The sequence below is a fragment of the Xyrauchen texanus genome, chromosome 9, assembly GCF_025860055.1.
Source record: "Xyrauchen texanus isolate HMW12.3.18 chromosome 9, RBS_HiC_50CHRs, whole genome shotgun sequence".
Taxonomy (NCBI): Eukaryota; Metazoa; Chordata; class Actinopteri; order Cypriniformes; family Catostomidae; genus Xyrauchen; species Xyrauchen texanus.
This window is the reverse complement of record NC_068284.1, coordinates 8,446,820-8,471,073: the sequence shown is the minus strand read 5'-3', so window position 1 is coordinate 8,471,073 and position 24,254 is coordinate 8,446,820. Positions and strand designations below refer to the sequence as shown.

The 24,254-nt window shown below is 38.1% G+C and overlaps 1 protein-coding gene across 1 annotated transcript; it reads left to right on the top strand.

The window, feature by feature from the left end:
* Nucleotides 1–1,889: 1,889 nt before the first annotated feature.
* LOC127648739 (plasminogen activator inhibitor 1 RNA-binding protein-like) lies at nucleotides 1,890–20,418 on the top strand. The gene is made up of 9 exons (XM_052133469.1): nucleotides 1,890–2,255; nucleotides 4,873–5,050; nucleotides 7,102–7,242; nucleotides 7,336–7,407; nucleotides 9,178–9,252; nucleotides 9,362–9,548; nucleotides 10,058–10,114; nucleotides 12,944–13,192; nucleotides 18,911–20,418. Exons 1-9 carry the CDS (start codon nucleotides 2,000–2,002, stop codon nucleotides 18,968–18,970), a joined length of 1,275 nt encoding a protein of 424 aa, XP_051989429.1. The 5' UTR covers nucleotides 1,890–1,999; the 3' UTR covers nucleotides 18,971–20,418.
* Nucleotides 20,419–24,254: the final 3,836 nt, after the last annotated feature.

The following is a 24,254-nucleotide window of genomic DNA, read 5'->3' as shown; positions in this document are numbered from 1 at the left end:
TTGGCATGATATTGGACAAAATTGAAGAAACACCCATACAGGCTACATTCAACTTTTATTGAATTTTTTACAATTTGTAATTAACTAATTAGGAAAATATAATTTCACATTGCCAAAACAACAATAACAACAAAAGTTAAAGGGATAGTTCACCTCAAAATGTGTATTCAATCATAATTTACTCTCCCTCAAGTTTCAACCCTATATGACTTTCTTTCTTCTGTGGAACAAGTTTGTAAGTTTGCAACTTTTTCATTGTTAAAATACTTTCTCCTATCCCAGCTTAAAATGCAGAGACAACTATAACTAAGCCATTCATATGTTAATTTTCTCGAAAACTGTCAGTACTGTGTCTCTGTGGCGCTATAAAAATTAATGTGTTTGTTTTGAGAGACCCGCCCCAGCAATGTACTCAACCAATGGCGTGAGTTGGGTGCGGGACTATCTGACTGTTTGACCAACAGCAGAATAAAAATCATATTTATATTAGGGCTGTCAATCGATTAAAATTTTTAATCGAATTAATTACATAGTGTACCGATTTAATTGATCGCATTTAATCGCATATAAAAATATTTGCTGAGAAAACCCCTAATATAACAATAATTAAATATATAATGATGAAATAATTATACATAGTTATCTTTAAATATTTAAAAATATTTATATATTTATATATACATTACATTCTTATGGCAGAAGAGTTAATCATTGATAAGACAAAAAAGTGGCTTTAGAATTCAATGTATTGTTTACTACCATATTATTGATCATAAGTCAATCATTGTCATACAGTTCACAGCAATCCATTTCACAAGTGAATTTGTCAATCAGTTGAGATTTATTATGAGGGCTTGTTTAAGGACCCGTCAATTTCAACAAGTGTCAGACATGACTGTGTTGCGTTTTGGGTGCGTTGCATCATAAATATAAAATGTTTAGGTCACTGTATCAAGTTAAACATAGTTTAATACTTAGAACACATCTTGAGATCCCTTAGTTCGGATTTGCGCTCCTTCAAATGTTTTGAAGGCAAGAACGTAATGCATGTTTGTGTTTGGTTGTTTTCTTCACTGTATAAACTGCGCGTTACCACACAGCTCAAGTTTCACTTACTGCCCTCTGGAGTAAACAGGTGGTACTACAAGCTTGCATTTCTCAGGAATCTTCCTTATTACAATCCGGGGGCGATAAATAATGTGTTAATGTTTTTAACGCATTATTTTTTATAAAATTAATCGCACGGAATTAACGTGTTAAATCGACAGCCCTAATTTATATCAATAAACGGTGTCGGCTCAACTTTACACTCACAATAAAACTATGTGTATGTATTAATATTTCAAATTAATACTTAAGAGAGATACCCAGAGGAATGACGCTGAGCCATTTGAGGAACAAGTGGACTGTCACGCTCTCAGTGGTTGAGTTGTGCATGGATGAACTTGCATAAATTACACTTAAGAAAGCATTAAGCATTAAAGTATTGCTATTTTTTTTTTTTTTACGCTTTCAACTTGTTTCACACCTTTACAGAACCTGCTGTGCGCATGCAATTTATTTTTACGCTTGAAATTTGATTTACGCTTTCACAAATCTTACTCTGCGCATGCAAATCATTTAGGCACTATTTAACCTTCATACATCACTAGCCTATTTTATTTTAAAAAACTTTCTGGAAGAGATCAACAGTAAATTTTAGCAAATGATACCAGCTAAAAGATAGTTTAAAAAGAGCTCTAGAATATAAATGGCCTCAAAGCTAACAGACGCGGAGTAAAAGCCACAATAATACAATATTGTTCTAACAAAAACGTGCGTCAGTGCACACTTGTAAAACTACACCCCCCATATGGCGCGGACGCTGCAATGTCCCGGATATTGAGAGCGCCGGAAGAGAAGCAGGTGTCTTCCTTGGCCATCTTGTGGTTGTCCACCGTGAGCAGTTCGCTCAAAGCCTCTAAGAATCGGAGGAGAATCCCGCTGTTGGGGCGCCATCATGCCCGGGCATCTGCAAGAAGGCTTCGGCTGCGTCGTTACTAATCGGTTCGACCAGCTATTGGACGACGAGTCCGACCCGTTCGAGATATTAAAAGCGGCCGAGAACAAGAAGAAAGATGCGGCCGCGTCGGGCGGCTCGAAGACGGCTGCTCAAGCCGCCAAACAGCCGAAGAAAGAGTCGCAGAAAGACAGGAAAAATACAGCGCAGGACAAGAAAGAAGAAGTCCAGGCCCCTGTTCCTATGAAGAAAGAGGGTATGTAGGAGACTTAGCGCCGAATATCGGTTGCGGCTAATATCTATTGAGTTGCCTAGATAGAAAGCACGGTCTAAAACTCCACGCGTCAAATAGCGGTTCACTCGATCGTCGCAAACGCGTCAAAAACGCATTCAGAACGCGTCTGTGATGCCCCATAAAGGCCGTCTATGAAAGGTTTTGAGACCCAAATATTAACTGAGTGCTCGTGTGCATATAAACAACCTGAGCTGCTATCGACGGAGACATTCAATGTTTACTAACACCATGTTTTGCTCTCCGAACACGTTCAGCATGCGTTTTATTGAGCTGGTTTATTGCAGTGACATGTCAACATCACTATCTGATCAACTTAATTTCATTTTTAACAGCGTAGCTGTTTTAGACACATGCTAATCTTACAGCAGTTTGTGAGTGTAGTGATTATCATCTCACTTAGGCGTGAGCTGACTTGTATAAGCCTGTAGGATATGCAAATATTAGACATGGGGTTAGTTTATTTTATGGGGTACCTGTAGTAGGAGGAAGTGCCAGTAATGTAGGTCAGATCAGTGTTTGGTTTGCAGATTTGATCACAGGTTTATTTAAATCATGCTTTAGGTGGTTTGCAACTATAGACTAGACCGATATATCGGTTTTACCTATTTATCGGTGCAGGTAGTTGCTTTTTGGAACTATCGATTATCGGCTAAAATGTAAAAGTCAAAAGTACTGGTGAAACATACATAAATAAGCTCTTCATCTGGGGCCAGTTGCACGAGCTAGATGCAAAATGGATGTTACAGTATGTTACAACTCAGCCTAGTTGTGGCGTAAATAGACACTAAGTCACACTACTAAATATGTGAGCGTTGCACCATTATACTTCGGTAGGACGTAACCCTGCGTATAAACAAAATATTTTCTGAAGCAGACTCGCCTAATGAGCTCATGTTTTGGTTGACAAGCTTCAGTCCTTTGGACATATATTACGATGTTGGCATTTACACTCGTTTACATTTACGGGAGAAAGCATTATGTAAAAAACTTGAGCATGAACCCGATCTAATGGTGCACTTTCCTGAGTATTCCACCCAGTGTCAAGATTCAACATATATGAAATGGATATTAAAATGAATAAATGTAAATTATTCCAGCCTGTTGTATTCATATTTATTTATTGTCCCTTATTCATATTAGATACAGTTATTGAATATTATTATTTACATTGGCTAAATATACCATTAATTAAATCGTTTTATTACGTATTGTATTTCAATAGGGATGTGCTTTATTACAGCTGACAGTTATGTGAGCAAACAAGGTTTAAACAAGATAAAACTGAAATTGGTGGCTGTTTAACACTTCTGTGTACACATTTCAAGGCTACTTATTGGATAAATAAAGGTAAACATCATATTATGCGATTACGCATTATGGAGAGCTTATGACCTAATTGTTAAATCTTGCCTTAAGAACAGGTGGTGCAACCAAATTAAGCACTGACTTAGTTACACACTAACTAGTAGTTACTAAGCCCTTAGTGTCCCAAATTTATGTCTCAACTTAAGTGAGACCTTATGCACAGCTGGTGCAGCCCTACCCTGGTGAACATGTAGGCTATAAAAAAAATATAGGTAAATAAGTCTCTGTCATTTCAAAATAAGTGTGTTTCTGACTTGTTTAAAGTCCACCGTAATGCACCAAATCTTAATTTTTCTAGTTATTGAGATTTTGGTTACACAATTAACTGCTTTTGTTATTTTATTGTTGAAGCCTGAATGTCTGTGCCCATCATAGTAGGTAAGACTAAGATTTTTTTTTTTATCATTCTAAAAATATTTTTTTTATATATGTACATTTTATTTACTATTGGCCAATTAATCAGTTATCTATTAATGGTATATGTTTTTGTTGAAGCCATCAGGCCATGTTTTTCAACACTAAGAACTACACTACCCATGATCCTCCACAAACATCCACCAGTCTGAGAATCACGGCAAACAAAGTGCACCAAAAGAGCACTGCAGCAACCGCTGACTCCCATGTCGGTCTCCCTAGATTCTCATATATTTGTATATCTATATCCATGTCTATCTATTTTTATTATATTTATCAAAATACTTAAAATATACTGATTCTGAATGTATAATCAACAACTTTATACTAATCGTTTTTAATTTTTTTAATTGGTTTTAATTTGAATACATCTTTGTCTTTTTTCAGATTTTTCAAATACTTTGCTTCAAATCAAAGTTTGTAAAGTCGTGATTCACCTCTGAGCTGGATGGTTTGGGTCATGGTTTAGAACACGTTTGAAGTATTTTATGAAAATAAATTAAAGGGGAAAAAATTTGCGGACCCAAGATGGCTGAAAAGGGGGACTGGCAGTGTTTAGTGCTTGTTTCTTTTGTTGACTTGAGCATTGACGGTCGTCATTTGGATCTAAAAGCAACATGCATAAAATGATTTCTCAACTATGAGCTTAAAAGTTTTTCAAAAGGGCTGACTGCAGGAAGATATTTAATGAATTTCATTGCAAATATAGCAGCACCTGTAGTTGTAAATGCAGTTATTCTTTGAATTTTTCATAATTTGACCTTGTCCTTTGAGTTTAATATCTGAATTTGTATTTAAGGGATGAGGAGGGTTGGACGGAGGCCGGAGCAGCAAGGTCAGGTTGGTTCTCTACACCAAGGAGGTCAAGGAGAGGGACGCCCTGCCGAAAGGAGGCCTGAGAGACGACCTCCTCGTGAGCGGCGCTTTGACAAACCAACTGATGACAAGCCAGAGGGAGGCGATTTCAGTGCGGACAAGTGAGTTATTGTCATAATTTAAACAATGTGATTGACTGCATGCTGAGCTTTATTATGAGGCAAAAGCCCCACTTAAAGAGTCTAGTTTATAGTGCCTTGCAGTTTTCTTCTCCAACAAATAACATTTTAGGGGGAGTGTGCCAAGTATAGTTTGTGCCTGCTGATAGCATTGTTTATTTGCACATGCTGTCTGCATTCTTTAAGCACACAATTTACTGAAAGAATTACGCAATTTGCACAATTCCAGATTTTGCAGGCCAGTTCTGAGTGTTAGGTTTTAAAGTATACAGTAGACTACCAGAATCTAGCTTGTATACATTTATAAATAATACAAAAAACTATAGCCTATATCGATGCTGGTACAAAGAGGTACAAAAGCACAACAATCTGTTGAACACATGACAGGCCAAAATTTGAAAGAGCCACAATGAAAGATAAATAGAAGATAAAAAGCTAAAACTAACTGATGTGAGAGGTTTTTTTTTTTTCTAACTTCTAAAACATTTTTGCACTTCTGTTTTTGCAGTTCAAAACAACAAAACTCACATACTACATGTTTGTACTGTATATAATAAATATACAATGCATATGTTGGGTAATTCCATGGAAATGTCAACCACATCATGAAGAAATTAAAAGTTATTAAAGGAACAAAACTGCCTTTAAAGGAATAGTTAACCCAAAAATGTAAATGATCAAATTTTTCACTTACCCTGATGTCATCCCAAATGTGTATGACTGACTGTCTTCAGCAGAACACAAATGAAGATTTTTAGAAGACACTCTGTCAGGTCCTTATAAAGGAAGCACATGGGTGCCAGCATGATGGTCCAAAAGTACATTTAGGCAGCATAAATTAATCCACAGAACTCCAGTCAATCAATGAATGTCTTCTGAAATGAATTGTTAGGTTTATGTAAGAAACAAGTCGATAACTAAAACATTTAAAAATTTTAATTGGTGCTTCCATCCATGGCTCTGATGCTGTTTGAAATGGCCGAAAACTCACGTGACATTAGTTCTTCTGTTGTAAATAAACGCTGCTTCCAAATTCTCTCATGAACTCGCCGAAAGTTAATGACATTTTAATTATCGATTTGCTTCAGAAGACATTCATTGATCAACTGTGGTCGCATGGATTACTTGTATGCTGCCTAAATGTGACTTTTGGACTGTCAAAGTGCTGGCACCCGTGAACTTACATTATAAGGACCTGAGAGAGCTCTATCTTCTAAAAAATCTTTATTTGTCATTTGCTGAAGACAGTCAGCACATCTGGGATGGCATCAGGTTAAAAGTGAATAATGGGAGTTCTATAGTGGAATAATGGATAATGCATCCAGACTGCTAGAGGGCGCTGCTTACTGATTGCAGTTTATTTTTAAACGCATACTTTAAAGCTTTCGTAATTGCACAAGACCGTATTGCCACTTCAGTCTTAAGAAAATGTGCAGCCTTAATGGATACCATACCAATGTCTAAGGAGTCAAAGTTTGCTGGTTTCAGAGCGACTTGGATGGTCACATCTGTATTGGTGGTTTTTCCTCAATTTGAGAACAAGAATAATTATTAATTAAATATTACATGTTCTTGGGAGTGCCAACCCTCAAGCAATCATTATTTCTGGATTGTGCATTTGAATTCAAAGAGTTTTTACAAAGTGTTAATCATTTATTATAATTTAACCATATCGGCGTTTTCATGCTTAAAACTGATTTGCCGGTTGTTTTAATTTGGTCAATAGTTGGCCGATAAATATTGGCAGCAATACATAATGACAATGACTCAATTTAAATACTTAAAGCACGATGCTCTAACAGTGCAAATAGTGCTTGATTAAACTGGATTTCAGGTGGTTAGTAAATAAAACCTAGGCTTTTGTGCTTAAATACTACATGCAAGTGTTAGGTGAATTTAGCATTAAACTTGAATCAGCTGTAATGTTAATAAATCCACTGGGATTGCTTCTGGTATTGATTATTCATTTTAGCATTGATTTAGTCAATCAATTTGATATTCGGAATGTCATAAAATATATTCGCCATCCTCAGGCTGGCTGGAGACAAGCCATCTAGAGGGCGTGGTGTAGGCCGTGGTGGTAGAGGCGGACGTGGACGAGGCATGGGACGTGGAGATGGTTTTGATTCCCGGGGGAAACGTGACTTCGACAGACACAGCGGCATTGACAAATCGTGAGTGTGATGACAGTGGACAACAGATGTTTAGTTAAAGGTGTCTTGATGCACTGGTCTCACTGGAATGATGTTTTCCATTTCATGTTTTAGTCGACAGAAAGGAGATGAGAAGCGAGGCGGCAGCGGCTTGCACAACTGGGGCAATGTGAAGGAAGAAACCAGGTATGATTATAGATGTGAAATATTTGAGGCTTATAGTCTTGTAGCAGCTTTTTTGGGTGGATGACATTAAATAATTGGCCGATGAGTCATACATTTTCGAAAACTATATCTATTAGCATTGCTTGAAAGGTGTGGTGTGTACGATCATGTAAGAGTTAAGTGAATTTGAAAAGATTATTTTCAGATTATTTTAACTGCGATGTGGGCTTCATTACATTTATCAATGATTACGAAGGTTGATGTTATTAAAATGAATTTTATTCCAAAATTCAACTACTTGTTACAATCTCTCCCTGTAGATGCCCCCCTCTTATTTCAATATTTTGTTAGCATAGCAAAGTCCTTCATTTGGAATGGTATGCGTCCCAGATTACATTTCAGTAAATTACATGATTGACAAAGGTGAGCAAGGACGACCCAAGATTTTTTTATTATTATTATTATGCATTCAGTCTCATTGGTCACTTCCACCTGAGAGAGCCCCTCCCTGGTTTGTTATTCAACAGGAAGTTATTGCCCCTATTTCACTATTGCAAAGCCTCTCTATCAAACTAATCAGAGAATTTAAGTTACACACTGTTATCTTGCGTTTCCACTCGGTATGGACAAAGTGTCCAGAGTGTTTAATTCGGACATTTATTTAAATGTTGCCTCAAGCATATGGCTGAGCCTTAAATTATGTATTAATAAGTCCCCTTTCTGCTGGACAGAGTGGATTGTGAGGGAGGTTAATAAGCTTTGTTACCTATATGAGAGTGGAGTGTTGAGATCCTTGCAAAATATGGGTCAACATTTTGGGATTCCCAGGTCTCAATTTAGGCATTTACAGCTGCACCACCTGCTTTGTACTATTTTTGGGAGTAGCATTTACACCCCTAAAGTGGCAGATACTCTGGTAGTGGTGATTACTGCTTTTGGAAAAGGTCATGAGGCATCAGTGTATTACTCCCTGCTAATTCAGAGTCTGAGGGACGGAGCTTCAGCTTTTCAAGAGATTATGGGAGAAATATTTAAAATTAGGAGGAGGGAGTGTGGGCTAGGATTCTTTAAAACGTCAAGTCTACATCTAGAGATGCAAGGGTGCACCTTATGCAATTTAAGATTTTACATTGATTCTATTGGTCACCCTCTAGATTGTATAGGCTTGGTCTTAAAGACACGCCCACCTGCTAGTGATGTCAATCAGAAGATGGGGACACAAACCATGTTTTTTGGCTTAAGATTCACGAATTTTGGTTGAGGGTTCAGAGTTTTGTGTGTGATGTATTGGGCACTAAAATTTCACTCTGCCCCAGACTGTATTTTGGGCGGTCATTAATATAGAGGATAAAACATAAAAAATTGGGTCCTGGCCAGTGTTATGATTGGCAGACAGGTCATACTTGGGGGATTGAAGTCAGCTGGCACGCCCTCGTTTCAAGAGTGGCACACAGAGATGGGCAAGGTAGCGGCATTTTAAGCAATGTCTTATAGAATGCTAGGCAACGTATATTTATTTAATAAAAAATGAGGCGGCTATTTAGCCTTTTTAGAAGGCTCTCGGGAAGGGGCAGTGGAGAGAGATTTGTAGTTTTAATTTGTTTATATATTAAGTGTTTCCTCTTATCTGTTTTTTATTTGTAATTTTTTATTTTTTTTGTATGCATGTATACTTTAATTTTGTGTTGGACCACTGGATGTTTGTAGTGTGAGGGGAGGGGGATGTTCAGGGGGAAGGAGTTAAGTGAATTTGATGTTCCCTAGATCTTATAGTAGTGTGTGATTTGACAGTGAGCTTGATCAGTCAGCTGCACCTGAACCCGTTCCTGAAGGACAGGAGAACGCCCCTGCTGACTCCGAAAACAAGTGAGTGCAATGCAGTGCAACTCTGTTCGCAATAACAGTTGTTGATGAAAGCTCTTTTATCTCTGATAAGATGTTTAAAGAGCATCATAATTGGATTGTGTTTGTGTAGGGAGAATGAAGTGGAGGAGGTGAAGGAGGAAGGCCCGAAGGAGATGACACTGGACGAGTGGAAGGCAATGCAGGACAAAGAACGCGCCAAAGTTGAATTCAACATCCGCAAGCCCAACGAGGGGAATGACGGTCAGTGGAAGAAGGGCTACGTACTGCACAAGTCAAAGAGCGAGGAAGTCGGCACGGTAGGTTTCCTGATGTGTGCTCTATGGTAGTTAAAGAGAAATATTGACCAATAACCGTGTTAACGTAAAGGATTTCTGTATTCAAGTTTTATGGATATTAATCAACCGAATTGAATAAATATTGAATAAAAAAGTGTGTTTCACTTCAGGAATGTTGTGTACCTCTGATTTACTAGTGTTTAAGTGTATTATATCGGCCATCCTGCTCTCTAGATATCGGTGTCGGCATCGGCCATTGAAAAATCCATATCATTACTCTTTGGTACAAGATTTACATTTAAGTTAATGGATTTAAACATTTTTAAAGACCCATTGGAAGGCTTAAAGCAGTTTTTTATTTTGATGTTGTATATTTGCTCAGTTATATTTGTCAACTTGTTAAAGTACACTAGCATTTAGATGTCCTCATCTGTTAGCTTTGAGGCTTAAAAGCCAATAAATTAAAAGTCCAATTTTATCAAATGTTTTGAGTAATATCATGGGGGTTTTTTTTTCTTTGTGTTTTGCAGCGGCAGGCTGGAGCTGTGATTGAAGCTGGAGATATTGATCCTGACTCATTCCACAAGGTATCTGCTACGGCTGCAAGGAACACCATGACAACCGCCTCAGCGGTGATGCGCATCGATAAAAGTATCGACTTTTGTAAGACCTTGGGAAAACCTGAAATAATAGCATATAATTAGTATAGTGAAGTACTAGATCCATAGTTACTGTGTTTCTTCTAGATTATTCATTCTACTGTGAATCTTCATGCTAGGGACGTCTTGATTTCCCATTTTTAGAGACTTTAGGATTTTGCGTTAAATTGTTACGACAACGGCCTATTAGGGATGGGAATCGTAAGGTAATTGACAAATCTGGTTCTATGCGTTAATGATTTCAGTAAGATTAGTTTAGTACATTTGAGGAAGAATTACTTAAATAAGAAATACAGTTCTTTGTTGCCAAATGATGAGATCATTACAGATTTCAACAGGGTGAATATAACAAGAAATAGATTTAATGCTACTTGTAAAAGGCATATTTGCAGACTTTTTAGAGGCATAAATGCAATTCATTAATTGATTCTATGTATACATTTTTACAATTCTAAACAAACAAGAAATTGTATTGCATATTGAATTATTTTATACAATTCCAGTAATGACAAGAAAACTTGTATATGTTAAATCTCACATCCTCGTTTTCTTGTATATGGTTGTTTTGATTATTATAATGACACAGTGGGGACAGCAGCAGGTCTATTAGCTTACATTTATACTTACAAGTCTGGCATTTTAATACAAATCAGCTTTTTTCTCCACTGTTTACATTCACTTTAGACATCACTCTCTGTGTTTACATGAATACCTCACTAAGATGGGCATTTTGGCATACTTTTTTTAATGTATTTGACCATTCAGGTGTGCATTAGCATGAACATTTTCGGAACACGCACATGTTCAGTACACGCATACGACGCCTGTCAATCAAACAGGGCGCAGCTGTCACTAGATCGCTAGCAAATTATAAAATGTTGTATTCAACATTCTCCAATAGCAATATTTTCTTGTGCAGTATAGCTAAATAAATTTACATTTGAGATATTTAGGAAAAGAAGCCAAAAAAGTTCACTTTGATCCATCAGAAGATTCAATCTCTTCCCTGGTCACTTCACGCAACTCATAGATGCTGCTCGGACTGCACAGGGAAATGCCAATTCTGAGTTTATTTTTATAACCCACTTCCTTATTTGAACTTTAATAAAGGATGCATTGCAAAACTGAATGCGGCACAATAATCGTTTTATCTTGATCATCTCGTTTTCATAATCGTTGGAAGCCAATAATCGTAATTGAAAATTAAATTTGATTAATCGCCCAGCCCTACTACACATTGTCATATGAACAAGCAGTCAGTAACAGTGTCTCACAGCTCTAAAGTAAAGTACAGTGAAGAGACAGTTTAGACTGTTAACTAGTCTAATGTTGTACATGCTTTTGAGACATCAACAGTTATTTTTTAATTTTGAGTTGGACATTCATAACTTGTGTGTGTGTGTGCTGTCGATGTAGAAGTGTTTTTGCTTCACTAAAAAGCAAAATGTAACCCAAAGTCGTTAATCATATTTAAATAATGGAACCGGTTCTGGACCATTTGAATAAAAAAGTTTTTTCTAAAACATTGTTAGCGCAATGGTAATATCTTGCAGTGTTGTTTATTTCTCAGCACATTTTCATCAAGAGTATGCTATATTTAAATCCTTAAATATCCTCATGATGCATATTTTGCATGTGTAGATTTTAGTAATTTAGTTGACAAGATGAACACTGCTTCTGAACATGTCTTCAGCGTGGTTGAAACCTCCTCTTTGAAACCATTTTTTATTCTTGTTGAAATAATTAAAAACATCTGATAATTGAAAAGCTTTCAGCCAAGGTAGGACTGAATCATTTAATTATTTTCCAGCTGTTTAATGATATTTAGTAGTGTTGAATATTTTAGGTTAGCTATATTAGCAGATTTGAAATATTTTTTATTTTAATAAAAAATCAATTTATTAATATTATTTTATTTACATGTAATAAATCATAATTTACATGTTACTGATAGTGTAAGGTAGGGTATGGTGCAATAACAGACAGAAGTTTTTAAAAACCAACCAACTCAAAACACAGTTTATCGCCGTGGTAAAACATTTTCTTTTTAAAAATGCCACCGCGACGGCACTCTAATCTGCCCTCTTTTATATTACACTATTCATTTAATTTTTCAAGTGATCACCCTTGCCACTACATTTGAGTAGTTGTCGATCGATATGGGATTTTCAGAGGCCAATGTCGATACTGATATCTAGCCAGCAGGATGGTCGATAGCTGATAGAACACTTATTTTATACAATATTTACTATTTGAAGCTGAAATCTAAAACTTTTAGATTTTGGGACTGACACCAGGGAAAGTTAACACTTCTGTTAAAAGGTCAGATTGCAGATTATTGCAAATATCGGCCAATTAATCGGCCTGACAGATATATCACTACCTTTTTGAGTTGGTCTCGTGCCCCCATGTAAAACATTTTGTTGAAGTCCATGTAACTTTAATGACACAATACAGCATATGCACAAGCCAGCATTTATAAACTAGTAGTAAAAACTACTAATGAATTACTAAAGCATTTAGAAACATAAGCTATACTTTATACATGATGAACATCGGTTATGAGACACCTTTGCCAATTCCCTTTTTCAAGCTTTACTACCCCAATTCAGAAGCTATAACAAAATGGAAAACAAATTTGACTGTGTTGCCATAGTTCAATTATTGAAGATCTCACAATTCATTAAGAAGGAATGTGTTATTTTAGAATGGTAGATCATGTACCTGAAGCTGATCCCATTAAACATTTTTTTAAAGGCTGAAGAAGGTACCGGAGATCACCACTTTCGTAAACCAGCCAATGACATCACCTCCCAGCTGGAGATTAACTTCGGAGACTTGGGTCGACCAGGACGTGGCCGCGGGGGCTCTCGTGGAGGCCGTGGGGGTCGTGGTGGTGGTGGTGGTGGCGGCGGCGGCGGTGGTGGTGGCGGCAGTGGTGGAGGCGGTGGTGGTGGCAGTGGTGGCGGTGGGCGGCCAAGTCGAGGTGGAGGCAGATCTGAGAAGGTAAGTAACATACATGTATCACACCCCATTCACACACACAGTGATTTTGTCGCTTAGACTTATTTAGTCTTTATACTCTGTGTCACTAGTGGGCGTTCCTACTGCTGTCACTCTAACATTATTGGTCAGATGCACAAATGGCCATAGCTTTAGAAAATATGATCAAAGATGGGATTTACTTGTGGTAAAACTAAGATATCCTTATTTGACTTGGAATCGTTTGTTTTGCTTCTTATAATATACATTCTGCAGGGGAGAGTGTTTTTATATAAACTGCAGCAGTAGTACAATGCATCATATCATGAACAAGGTGAATAATCTATTAATGTATGAATTAACTCACAATGCTGACAATCTGATAAAAAATCAGTCAATCGCTTAAAATAAGCATTCTGGAGGGTAAAGTGTTATAAACTACAGCAATGCTGACAAATTTCATATCAATGAACGATCTTTCAATGTATCAATCAAACTCACTCAGAATGCCGTCAGTTTCTAACAGTTTTTCACACATAATTGTTTTATTAAATCCATGTAATTGGGATCGTGGATACAGAAAAAGTATATCAGGGTTCCCACGGATCCTTAAAGTCTTGGAAGTAGTGAAGCGCAAACATTTCAAAATAAGAGTCTCTGCTGTATTTCAAAGTTAAAGTGCCTTTAAAGTTAAAAGTTCCACGCTATGAATCAAATCTCCCACCCGCCCTCCCACCCTGGTTATTGCATCTGGAATTTAATTACATTTGGACTCTTGTAGCCTCTGTCTGGCCCTCCCTATTCCAGGAAGGAAAGACCAAGAACAATTAATATAGCCTACCAATTTTAAAAACTATTTTTTAAAAATGAATTGCCTTTCAACATATTATCGTATCAGCAAAATCCAATATCGTTCGACCCCTAATTTATATTTATTTATATAATGGTACATAAGCCAGGGGGATCTGACAGTGTGAATGGGTCTACTGGGTTTTCGTTATCCTATAAATTTTTTTAACTCGCATGCTTCTAGTGACCACGTTTACGTGCATTTAAGAAAATTGTTTAATCCAGGGTTTTTGCAGTAAGCAGTGTTCTGAAACGTCTTCTAAAGGAGAATGCAGATTTCCTTACGCCATTTAAGGGATTAAGAGAAAGTGGTTTAGCACACCTAGATTTCTCCCTGAGAACACGGCTTAGTATGGTCTTGTAAACACAAGCTGCGTTCTGAGTGGGCATGTGCGAGGAACATGCCGGAGAACAAACATAGGCTGGAGCGCGTCAACAAAGGGGAAATACTTCAACATTTCTGAAAGTACAGTGGAAAAAGCACATGCTATAAACCAGTGGTTCTCAACCGGGGGGGGCGCAAGTAGGCTACGATGGAAGGGAAAAAAAACTGGAAAAAAACAATTTTTGGGCACATTTTTTTATCACTAAACTACTGTCATAAAAAGTTATAGTTTTGTATATACATAACTCCTGAATAAAAATTAAAATGTGTTTGGACTAATTTAAAAAAAAAAAAAGTTTTGAACAAATTTGATTGGTTTGTCGATAGTGAGCGCAAATGCAGGTGATAAGCATAAGCGGTTTCATTAAGCGAGTCATTGAGTCGTTCATTCAAACGATTTGTTCAAACGGCCTATTCATCAAGAATGAGACAGATGTTTGTGAATGGGTCATTTAATCTTTGACTCAACCGATTCGTTCACAACACTGAATCATTCAAAACACGATTGAGTATTGCTGTGAGATGCGCTATGCTAAATAAATAACAATACATTGTTGTAACAGCAATATCTCCAAGTTTTGTTTTTCACTGTAAAAATGTCATGATTTGCCAATGCAAAGAGAGTGCCGCCACCTTTTCCCCCCACTTCAAGCACTGATTATAACACAAACAAATCATCCACCTGGCGGCCTTTTTTTTTTTTTTGTCAAAAGCGACAAATCCAGCGACTTTTACTGGTGTTTTTGGAGACTTTTGTGGTGTTTGGAGACTCGAAAGCACGAATCACTCTGCAGTTAGGCCTACTGTGCTCAACGAACAGCGGGTGCTGCCGTGAGCCCCTCTCCCGTCCAAAAGCACTCACAGTCGGTCAGTCTCTCAGTAGCCTCGCACAGCAGTCAGAGCAGAGAGGAGACACACACCCCTCCGCGTCCAGGCTGCAAATGAATCGCGCATGCGCATGGCCGCCACCATTCCCGCCCTGGCTTACAGAGCGGGGTATAAATGTAAATGTTCACTCACTCTCACACAAAGATTGATAAGCTCGCTAGTCTTATCAATCTCGATTTACATAGGCCTTTACTACAAAATCCCAACAGTCTTTTTAAAGACTAAACCCACAAACATTCTTTTTTAAGATTAGATCAAATCTCAGCCCTAGCCAGTATTCTTTTTTTAACTGCTAGGCAGTAGCTACACTTAGCTAAAACTACACACACGACTAAGACACACACACACACACACACACACACACACACACACACACACTGACGAGGACTACAATCGTTAAGTATTAAAATAAAATCTGAATTGTCTGCAAAATAATTATTTTGTTCGTTTAATTAAAGATTGTGCCTAAGTCCCGACTGATTAGCCCCTGATACGTCTCTCAACATACACCACACACACAGTAACATATTGCCTAAACTTTATTGAAAACACATCAAAATGGAGAAATTTCTTGTGAGGACCAACAAGCCAACCGACGCACCACCAGCTGCAGGTACGATGAAGCATACCTGCAATTTGGGTTTACAGTCACGGCTGATCTGAGACCTCAGTGTGTCGTGTGTGCCGAGGTGCTGGCAAATGACAGTATGAAGCCCTGCAAATTAAAAAGGCACCTCGAAACAAAGCATGCTGGCATTAAAAATGAACCAGCTGAATATTTTAAAAGAAAGCTTGGTGGCCTCCATCAGCAACAGGCAACCATTTCAGTGCACAGCACTGTGTCTAAACAGTGTTTGGAGGCATCGTATGTAGTGGCCAAAAGGATCGGTAAACTGGGTAAACCGCATACAATCGCCGAGAATCTCATTTTGCTGGCAGCGCAAGACATGTGCAGAATAATGATAGGCGATAGTGCAGCAGCCAAACTCGGTGCAGTACCACTGTCCAATGACACAGTCGCTAGGAGAATTGTAGACATGTCCAATGATATCAGAGAGCAACTGATAGAGTTCGTAAAAAAGAGTCCTTACTACGCGCTGCAGCTGGACGAATCCACTGATATTGCTGGGCAGGCACAGCTCCTCACCTATGTCAGGTATCTGCGGGACAAGGCGATTGAGGAGGATGTCCTGTTTTGCCGGCCTCTTCAGTCGCACACTACAGGAGAAGCCATTTTCAATGTCCTTGATATTTTTATCCGTGAAAATGGTTTGGCTTGGGACCGATGCTTTGGCCTATGCACGGATGGTGCGCAGGCAATGACGGGGCGTGAGCGTTCAGCAAGTAGCTCCACTTGTGAAATGGACAAATTGCATGGTCCATCGCGAAGCACTAGCTGCTAAAAAAATGCCGGTTCTCTTTGACTCCGTGCTGAACCAATCCGTGAAAATAATAAATCTCATCAAATCACGGCCACTAAACTCTCGCTTGTTTGGGGTCCTCTGCCAGGAGATGGGGTCAGGGCACGAACAGCTGCTTCTGCACACTGAAGTTCGCTGGCTGTCCAGGGGGCAGGTGTTACAGCGGTTGTATGAGCTGCGAGAGGAGTTGAAGTGGTTTTTGACAGAAATCAAATCAGATCTGGCGAAGCATCTGGATGACACTATGTGGCTTGCTTCTCTGTCCTATTTGGTCGATATATTTGACCGCTTGAATGGCCTCAACCTGTCTTTGCAACTGCGACATGTTCCCCAGCCTTGCAGACTTTATCACTGATGCAGGCACGTCACACGATTTCTCCTCCCTATTTCAATCAGCGTCTGAGCACCTGTCAGCAATGAGAAAACAATTTGCGACGTACTTTAAAGAGGATTATCGCTCTTTTGCGTGGGTTCGAGATCCGTTTGTGTGCACAGCAAACGAGCTATCGATTGATATGCAGGAACAGCTTATTGAGCTGAAGAGTGACAATAGACTGAAGGAACTCTTTAGCTCCTGCCCTCTTTCGTCATTCTGGGCAGCATTGATGCAAGAATACCCTGAACTCTGTGACGTCGCCTTGAAGATTCTCCTTCCTTTCGCGTCGACATATTTGTGAGGCAGGATTCTCAAAAATGATTGCACTCAAAACGAAATACCGCAATCATGCACAAATCGAGGATGATTTGAGGCTATGTTTATCAAACATTGAGCCAAGAATTGAGGATCTTTGCAAGGCAAAGCAGGCTCAGGTCTCACATTAACATCACCTACCAGCAAGCTTCTGTAAAAAATGCAGATGATGCCTACTATTAGGCCTAGTAATAATAACAATAATAAAGCATAAATTAATATCAGAGGTCTGGTGCCAATTCCCAATTATAGCAATAGCCTAGTAATGATAATAGACCTACTGATGATGATAATAATAATAATCATAATAATAACAGTAAAGCATGTAACCTCATATAATTATATAGCAATAACCTAGTAATGATGATAGGCCTACTACTACTCATAATAATAATAATAATAATAATAATGCCTGCAAGCTCACATTAGAAGTCTGGTGCTACTGCCAATTATAATAACAATAATAATAATAATAATAATAATAACAACAATAAAGCATGGGGCGGGGCGGGGGGCACTGGGGCCCCAACTGCAATGAACCAGCTTTGGGGGGGCCCAGCTTGCAAAAGGTTGAGAACCTCTGCTATAAACTATACCATTTATACATTTCAGTGTAAAATATCAACTGTCCCTCCCGTTTGTGTATGTGCTCCGGTACCCTGGGGGAATCCCAGAGTTTTATGTGAGGGGAAACCCCACTATTGCAGCGCAATTTCACTGCAGGTCACGATAGAAAGGTAGGGAAACAAACACCGCAATAACTCTGGAATATCTGGAAATAAAGCGAAGCAACAGAGAATAAAAAAGTCTTCCTCTGATACCATGTTTGTTATTTATTTACATAAGCATTGTGGAGAAATTACATTTCCGTGGAGAAATTTTCTTACTGACTGAGATGCATGTAAACGAGAGGAAGGAGTACACCAAAGTTTCTCACTTCAGAATCACAATAAAACAGCCTTGTGTTGTCGTCTTCTGGAGAAGGACACCAGGCTTATGTGCATCTCATGCTTTAGAGAAACGCTGGACACATTTTATATTATGTCGGCAGCAGAACGCTTCTGTGCTGTGAGGAAAATAGTCATAAAAATAAAGAGAGACAAATGGCCAAGGTGAAAAATTAAATGACAAACTAATGATTTCTTTTTATATTTCTTTGTGAACAAATATAAGTGGCAAATTGCAGTTTATCATTTTGCTATGATTTCTTTGTTAGATGCTAATAATTCCATTCCAATCTCTTAATTATTATATCACACATAATGCATAGTCCATTGCATTACATAATCATCCAAATGAGTTGACTGGATTTTCTTCCAATTTATCTGGTAAACTTTAAAATTCCTGGACATATTGGCCAGCACCAAAATTTCTTTGGACATGTACTCAAGTGTTTTGTTGTTCTGCAGTAACCTAATGCTTTTCCTGCTTCATTTTTGTTTCTAAAATAAGCCAAGGAAGCTGCAGTATAGTTTGATATTAACTCAGTCTCTTGTTGTTTTTAACAGGGGGGAGGAGTTTCTGTCCCTAACGTGGATGATCCTGAGGCTTTTCCAGCGCTGGCCTAAACCTCATAACCTTCCTCTGAGCCCCCTCCTCTTTGACGCTTGCATGCTTATGGATTCTTCTAACATAAAAACAGAAAAGAGAAAAAAAATATATAAAACATGAGACTGTCATCCGTACATACACTGAGAACTGACTTTTACCTGCGGAAAAAGACACAAATGGACTTCTTGTTACACTGAAGCAAATTGGTAGAGGTTTTGTATTTAGAGACATGATAGCAGGGATGTTCATACAGTATTTTTTCCCCTTTCTTTTCTCCAGAGATTATGCATTCGCCATAAATATTTTTTTATTGCTGCTTGAATGTATGCGTTTTCAAAATAGAATTTGAAGTGTGTTGTGAACGCTTATGCTTCCCTCGAGTGCTCTTCTATAAATGGCTCTACCAAAAGCAGAATAATGGGGTTTTTCCAAGTGAGATACAACATAACTTCAAGTGGTTATTGTTATTTTACTATTAATATATACATGAATAACGTATATTGACTGTTTTAAATGTTTTGAAAGAAAGCACTACGGTCAAGTTACCCTTTCGATTATTGTTGTTTTCTTGGCCGGTAGCAAGAAGCGAATCCCTCATCTTGATTTTGCTTTGTGTTCATTATTTTTTTATTTTTTTGGTGTGTGTCGTCCTCTGGGGCACCAGTAAAATTAGTATACATGTCTTTCTTCCTCATCTTGTTCAAGCATCTGGGGGCTCAATGTAGATCCAAGCTGGTCTCTTGCTCGCTTAGAAACCTTAGTACCACTTTTGTGTGAGTGAGTGAGTGAGTGAGTGAGTGAGAGAGATGAACTGTTTTAAATAATTATCTGCCATAAATTTATTTTTCCTGAGCTTACTTTGTAAGTTTCAGCAAGTCGTGGTTTATTGACTTTTTAGTGAGATTTCTGTAGTGTTAGTTGTCGACATATCTTGCACTTAGATTTATGGTGACGTTTGAATAATAGCTAATAAGCACATGGTCTATTGGCATCAGTACCATTTTATTTTTATTCCTCCTGTGATCTTTGCTGTGAAATTTATTTTTAATTATTACTACAACAGCACTACTGCTTGCATTTCTGATAAATGTAAATCAGATTGGGACAACAGTGTGCTGCGAAAGAACATTTGGATCCAGCTTATCTATGTGAATTAGCAAGACCTCCCAAGTGTGATGGCTGATGTACTATGTATTCATTGGAGGGACAATAAAGTGGAAGACAACAATAGATTGAGTCTAGGCCTCTTGATTTCTTACACTTCTGTACTGGACAGTTCTGGGACTCTGCCAGTCATGATGACTTCCTCATCTAACTCTCTGTGACTTCATTGTTTCTATGACAAACTTGTCTGCAAATATTCCTGTTAAATAAAATGCTAGAAGTGACCGGTGAGTGTTGTCCATAAGGTGAAAATCTGAAGTAGCTAAACTATATTCACACTAATCTGTTTTTGTTTGATTGCCATTGTTTTACAAAGTATGCAATATTGGAGGAAAATGCCTTTCTAAGTAATAGTATTTAAGCTCTGAAGGTGTTTTTAAAATGTCCCTGTTTCAGTGGCATACCCAAAATAAAGGCTTGTAACTCCACGAAAAACACAAGGAGTGTCAAATTTTTGATATCATCGTAAAGAAAACGTAGAAACCTAAGAATCAGCTGAAAAATCACACTAAAACAAAAGCCAAAATTTTACTTTTTTTCATTTTTCTGATTTAACATGTATCTCGGGGTGTAAAAAAAAAAAACATGGCTTTGAACAACTGCTTTTATTCCCCATCATGTCAACTGTAACTGGGAAAAATGTTGTAATGACAATGCAATCAAAAGTCATAGCATTACAAAAATAATTTATCCTGGTGTACAAAAACATCTCAAAGTGTCTAAAAGCCTCTCCAAACAAACAAAACGTAAGTATACTTAAGAACTAATTACACATGCAAACACAATAACTAAAGGTTTGCATAGCATGCAGACATGATTTCAGTAATGACATTTCACAGCATGAGTTTCATTCTGTGCCATATGAGTCAATATTGAGTCTGTCATGTACTTGGCACCATCTGGTGGCTATATGTAACGGTCACCAATCACATATCTCCCTGCCAAATATGGATGATTTTTGTGCGGATCGGAACCCAATCTGATTTGTTTAGTGTTCAATGACATTACATCATTTAAGATACAATAATATGTGCAGTGCAAAATTATGTATAAATTAGCAAAACAGAACAGTTACGATTTGTCTGCAAATTTCAAAGCGCAGTGTTTCAGTGCCTGCATGCAATGAAAAGAACAGCTTCTAAGCTTTAAAACGATACATGTTTTGGTTGTAGTTTTGGACTGTAGTTACTAATATTTTTACTATATTTTTCTCCTAGCTTAAAGGGTTAATATAGTTATATATTGAATGGATAAGAAAAATTATTATCTTAAAGTTTACATTCACTTAGGTTGAAGTTATTATAACTAATTTTTTAACCACTCCACAGATTTAATATTAGCAAACTATAGTTTTGGCAAGTTGTTTAGGACATCTACTTTGTGCATGAAATTAGTAATTTCTCCAACAATTGTTACAGACAGATTGTTACTTTTAATTGACTGTATCACAATTTCAGTGGGTCAGAAGTTTACATAAACTAAGTTAACTGTGCCTTTAAGCAGCTTGGAAAATTCCAGAAAATTATGTCAAGCCTTTAGACAATTAGCTTCTGATAGGCGGTGTACCTGTGGGTGTATTTTAAGGCCTACCTTCAAATTCAGTGCCTCTTTTCTTGACATCATGGGAAAATCAAAAGGAATCAGCCAAGACCTCTGTCTGGTTTATCCTTGGGAGCAATTTCCAAAGGCCTGAAGGTACCACATTCATCTGTACAAACAATAGTACGCAAGTATAAACACCATGGGAACACGCAGCCATCATAACGCTCAGGAAAGAGATGCATTCTGTCTCCAAGAGATGAGCGTAGTTTTGTGCGAAAAGTGCAAATCAATCCCAGAACATGGTGGCAGCATCATGTTGTTCTTGTGGGAGTGCTTTGCTGCTGGAGGGACTGGTGCACTTCACAAAATAGATGGCATCAAGAGGAAGGAAAATGATGTGGCTATATTGAAGCAACATCTCAAGACACCAGCCAGGAAGTTAAAGCTCGGTCGTAACTATGGGTCTTCCAAATGCACAATGACCCCAAGTGTACCTCCAAAGTTTTGGCAAAATAGCTTAAGAACAACAAAGTTAAGGTATTGGAGTGGCCATCACAATCCGATAGAACTGAAATGTGTGTGCGAGCAAGGAGACCTACAAACCTGTCCCAGGTTACACCAAATTCTAACAAAGTGTAAGTAAACTTCTGACCCACTGGGAATGCGATGAAAGAAATAAAAGCTGAAATAAATCATTCTCTACTATTATTCTGACATTTCACATTCTTAAAATATAGTAGTGATCCTAACTGACCTAAGACAGGGAATGTATTCTACGATTAAATGTCAGGAATTGTGAAAAAATTAGTTTAAATGTATTTGGCTAAGGTGTATTTAAACTTCTGACTTCACCTGTATCTCCATCAATTGGCATTTACATACAGTGCATCTGGAAAGTATTCACAGTGCTTCACTTTTTCCACATTTTGTTATGTTCCAGCCTTATTCCAAAATTGATTAAATTAATGATTTTCCTCAAAATTCTACAAACAATACCCCATAATGACAACATGAAAGAAGTTCGTTTGAAATCTTTGTAAATGTATTAAAAATAAAAAATGAAAAAAATCACATGTACATAAGTATTCACAGCCTTTGCCATGACACTCAAAATTGAGCTCAGGTGCATCCTGTTTTCACTGATCATCCTTGAGATGTTTCTACAACTTGATTGGAGTCCACCTGTGGTAAAGTCAGTTGATTGGATTCAGATGATTTGGAAAGGCACACACCTGTCTATATAAGGTCCCACAGTTAACAGTGCATGTCAGAGCACAAACCAATCCATGAAGTCCAAGGAATTGTCTGTAGACCTCCGAGACAGGATTGTATCGAGGCACAGATCTGGGGAAGGGTACAGAAAAATGTCTGCAGCATTGAAGGTCCCAATGAGCACAGTGGCCTTCATCATCCGTAAATGGAAGAAGTTTGGAACCACCAGGACTCTTCCTAGAGCTGGCCGCCCGTCCAAACTGAGTAATCTGGGGAGAAGGGCCTTAGTCAGGGAGGTGACCAAGAACCCGATGGTCACTCTGACGGAGCTCCAGCATTTCTCTGTGGAGAGAGGAGAAACTTCCAGAAGAACAACCATCTCTGCAGCACTCCACCAATCAGGCCTGTATGGTAGAGTGGCCAGACGGAAGCCACTCCTCAGTAAAAGGCACATGACAGCCCGTCTGGAGTTTGTCAAAAGGCACCTGAAGGACTCTCAGACCATGACAAACAAGATTATCTGGTCTGATGAAACAAAGATTGAACTCTTTGGCCTGAATGGCAAGTGTCATGTCTGGAGGAAACCAAACATCATGCTGTGGGGATGTTTTTCAGCAGTAGGAACTGGGAGACTAGTCAGAATCGAGGGTAAGATGAATGTGGCAATGTACAGAGACATCCTTGATGAAAACCTGCTCCAGAGCGCTCTGGACCTCAGACTGGGGCAAAGGTTCATCTTCCAACAAGATAACAACCCTAAGCACACAGTCAAGATAACAAAGGAGTGGCTACGGGACAACTCTGTGAATGTCCTTGAGTGGCCCAGCCAGAGCCCAGACTTGAACCCGATTGAACATCTCTGGAGAGATCTGAAAATGGCTGTGCACTGATGCTCCCCATCCAGCCTGATGGAGCTTGAGAGGTCTTGCAAAGAAGAATGGGAGAAATTGCCCAAAAATAGGTGTGTCAAGCTTGTAGTATCATACTCAAAAATACTTGAGGCTGTAATTGGTGCCAAAGGTGCTTCAACAAAGTATTGAGCAAAGGCTGTGAATACTTATGTACATTTTATTTATTTATTTTTAAATTGCAAAGATTTCAAACAAACTTCTTTCACATTGTCATTATGGGGTATTGTTTGAAGAATTTTAAGGAAAATAATGAATTTAATCCATTTTGGAATAAGGCTGTAACATAACAAAATGTGGAAAAAGTGAAGCGCTGTGAATACTTTCCAGATATAACTAAAAAATAATGAATGGTTATTTTTATTTTTTAGGTGCTTTTGAAGCCATTAATTATTATTTAGCCAAGTATTTTAGTTGTAATTTGTTTGCTAAAATGTTTTTAAGTTTTAGTTTACTATAATAACCCTGAGTGCCA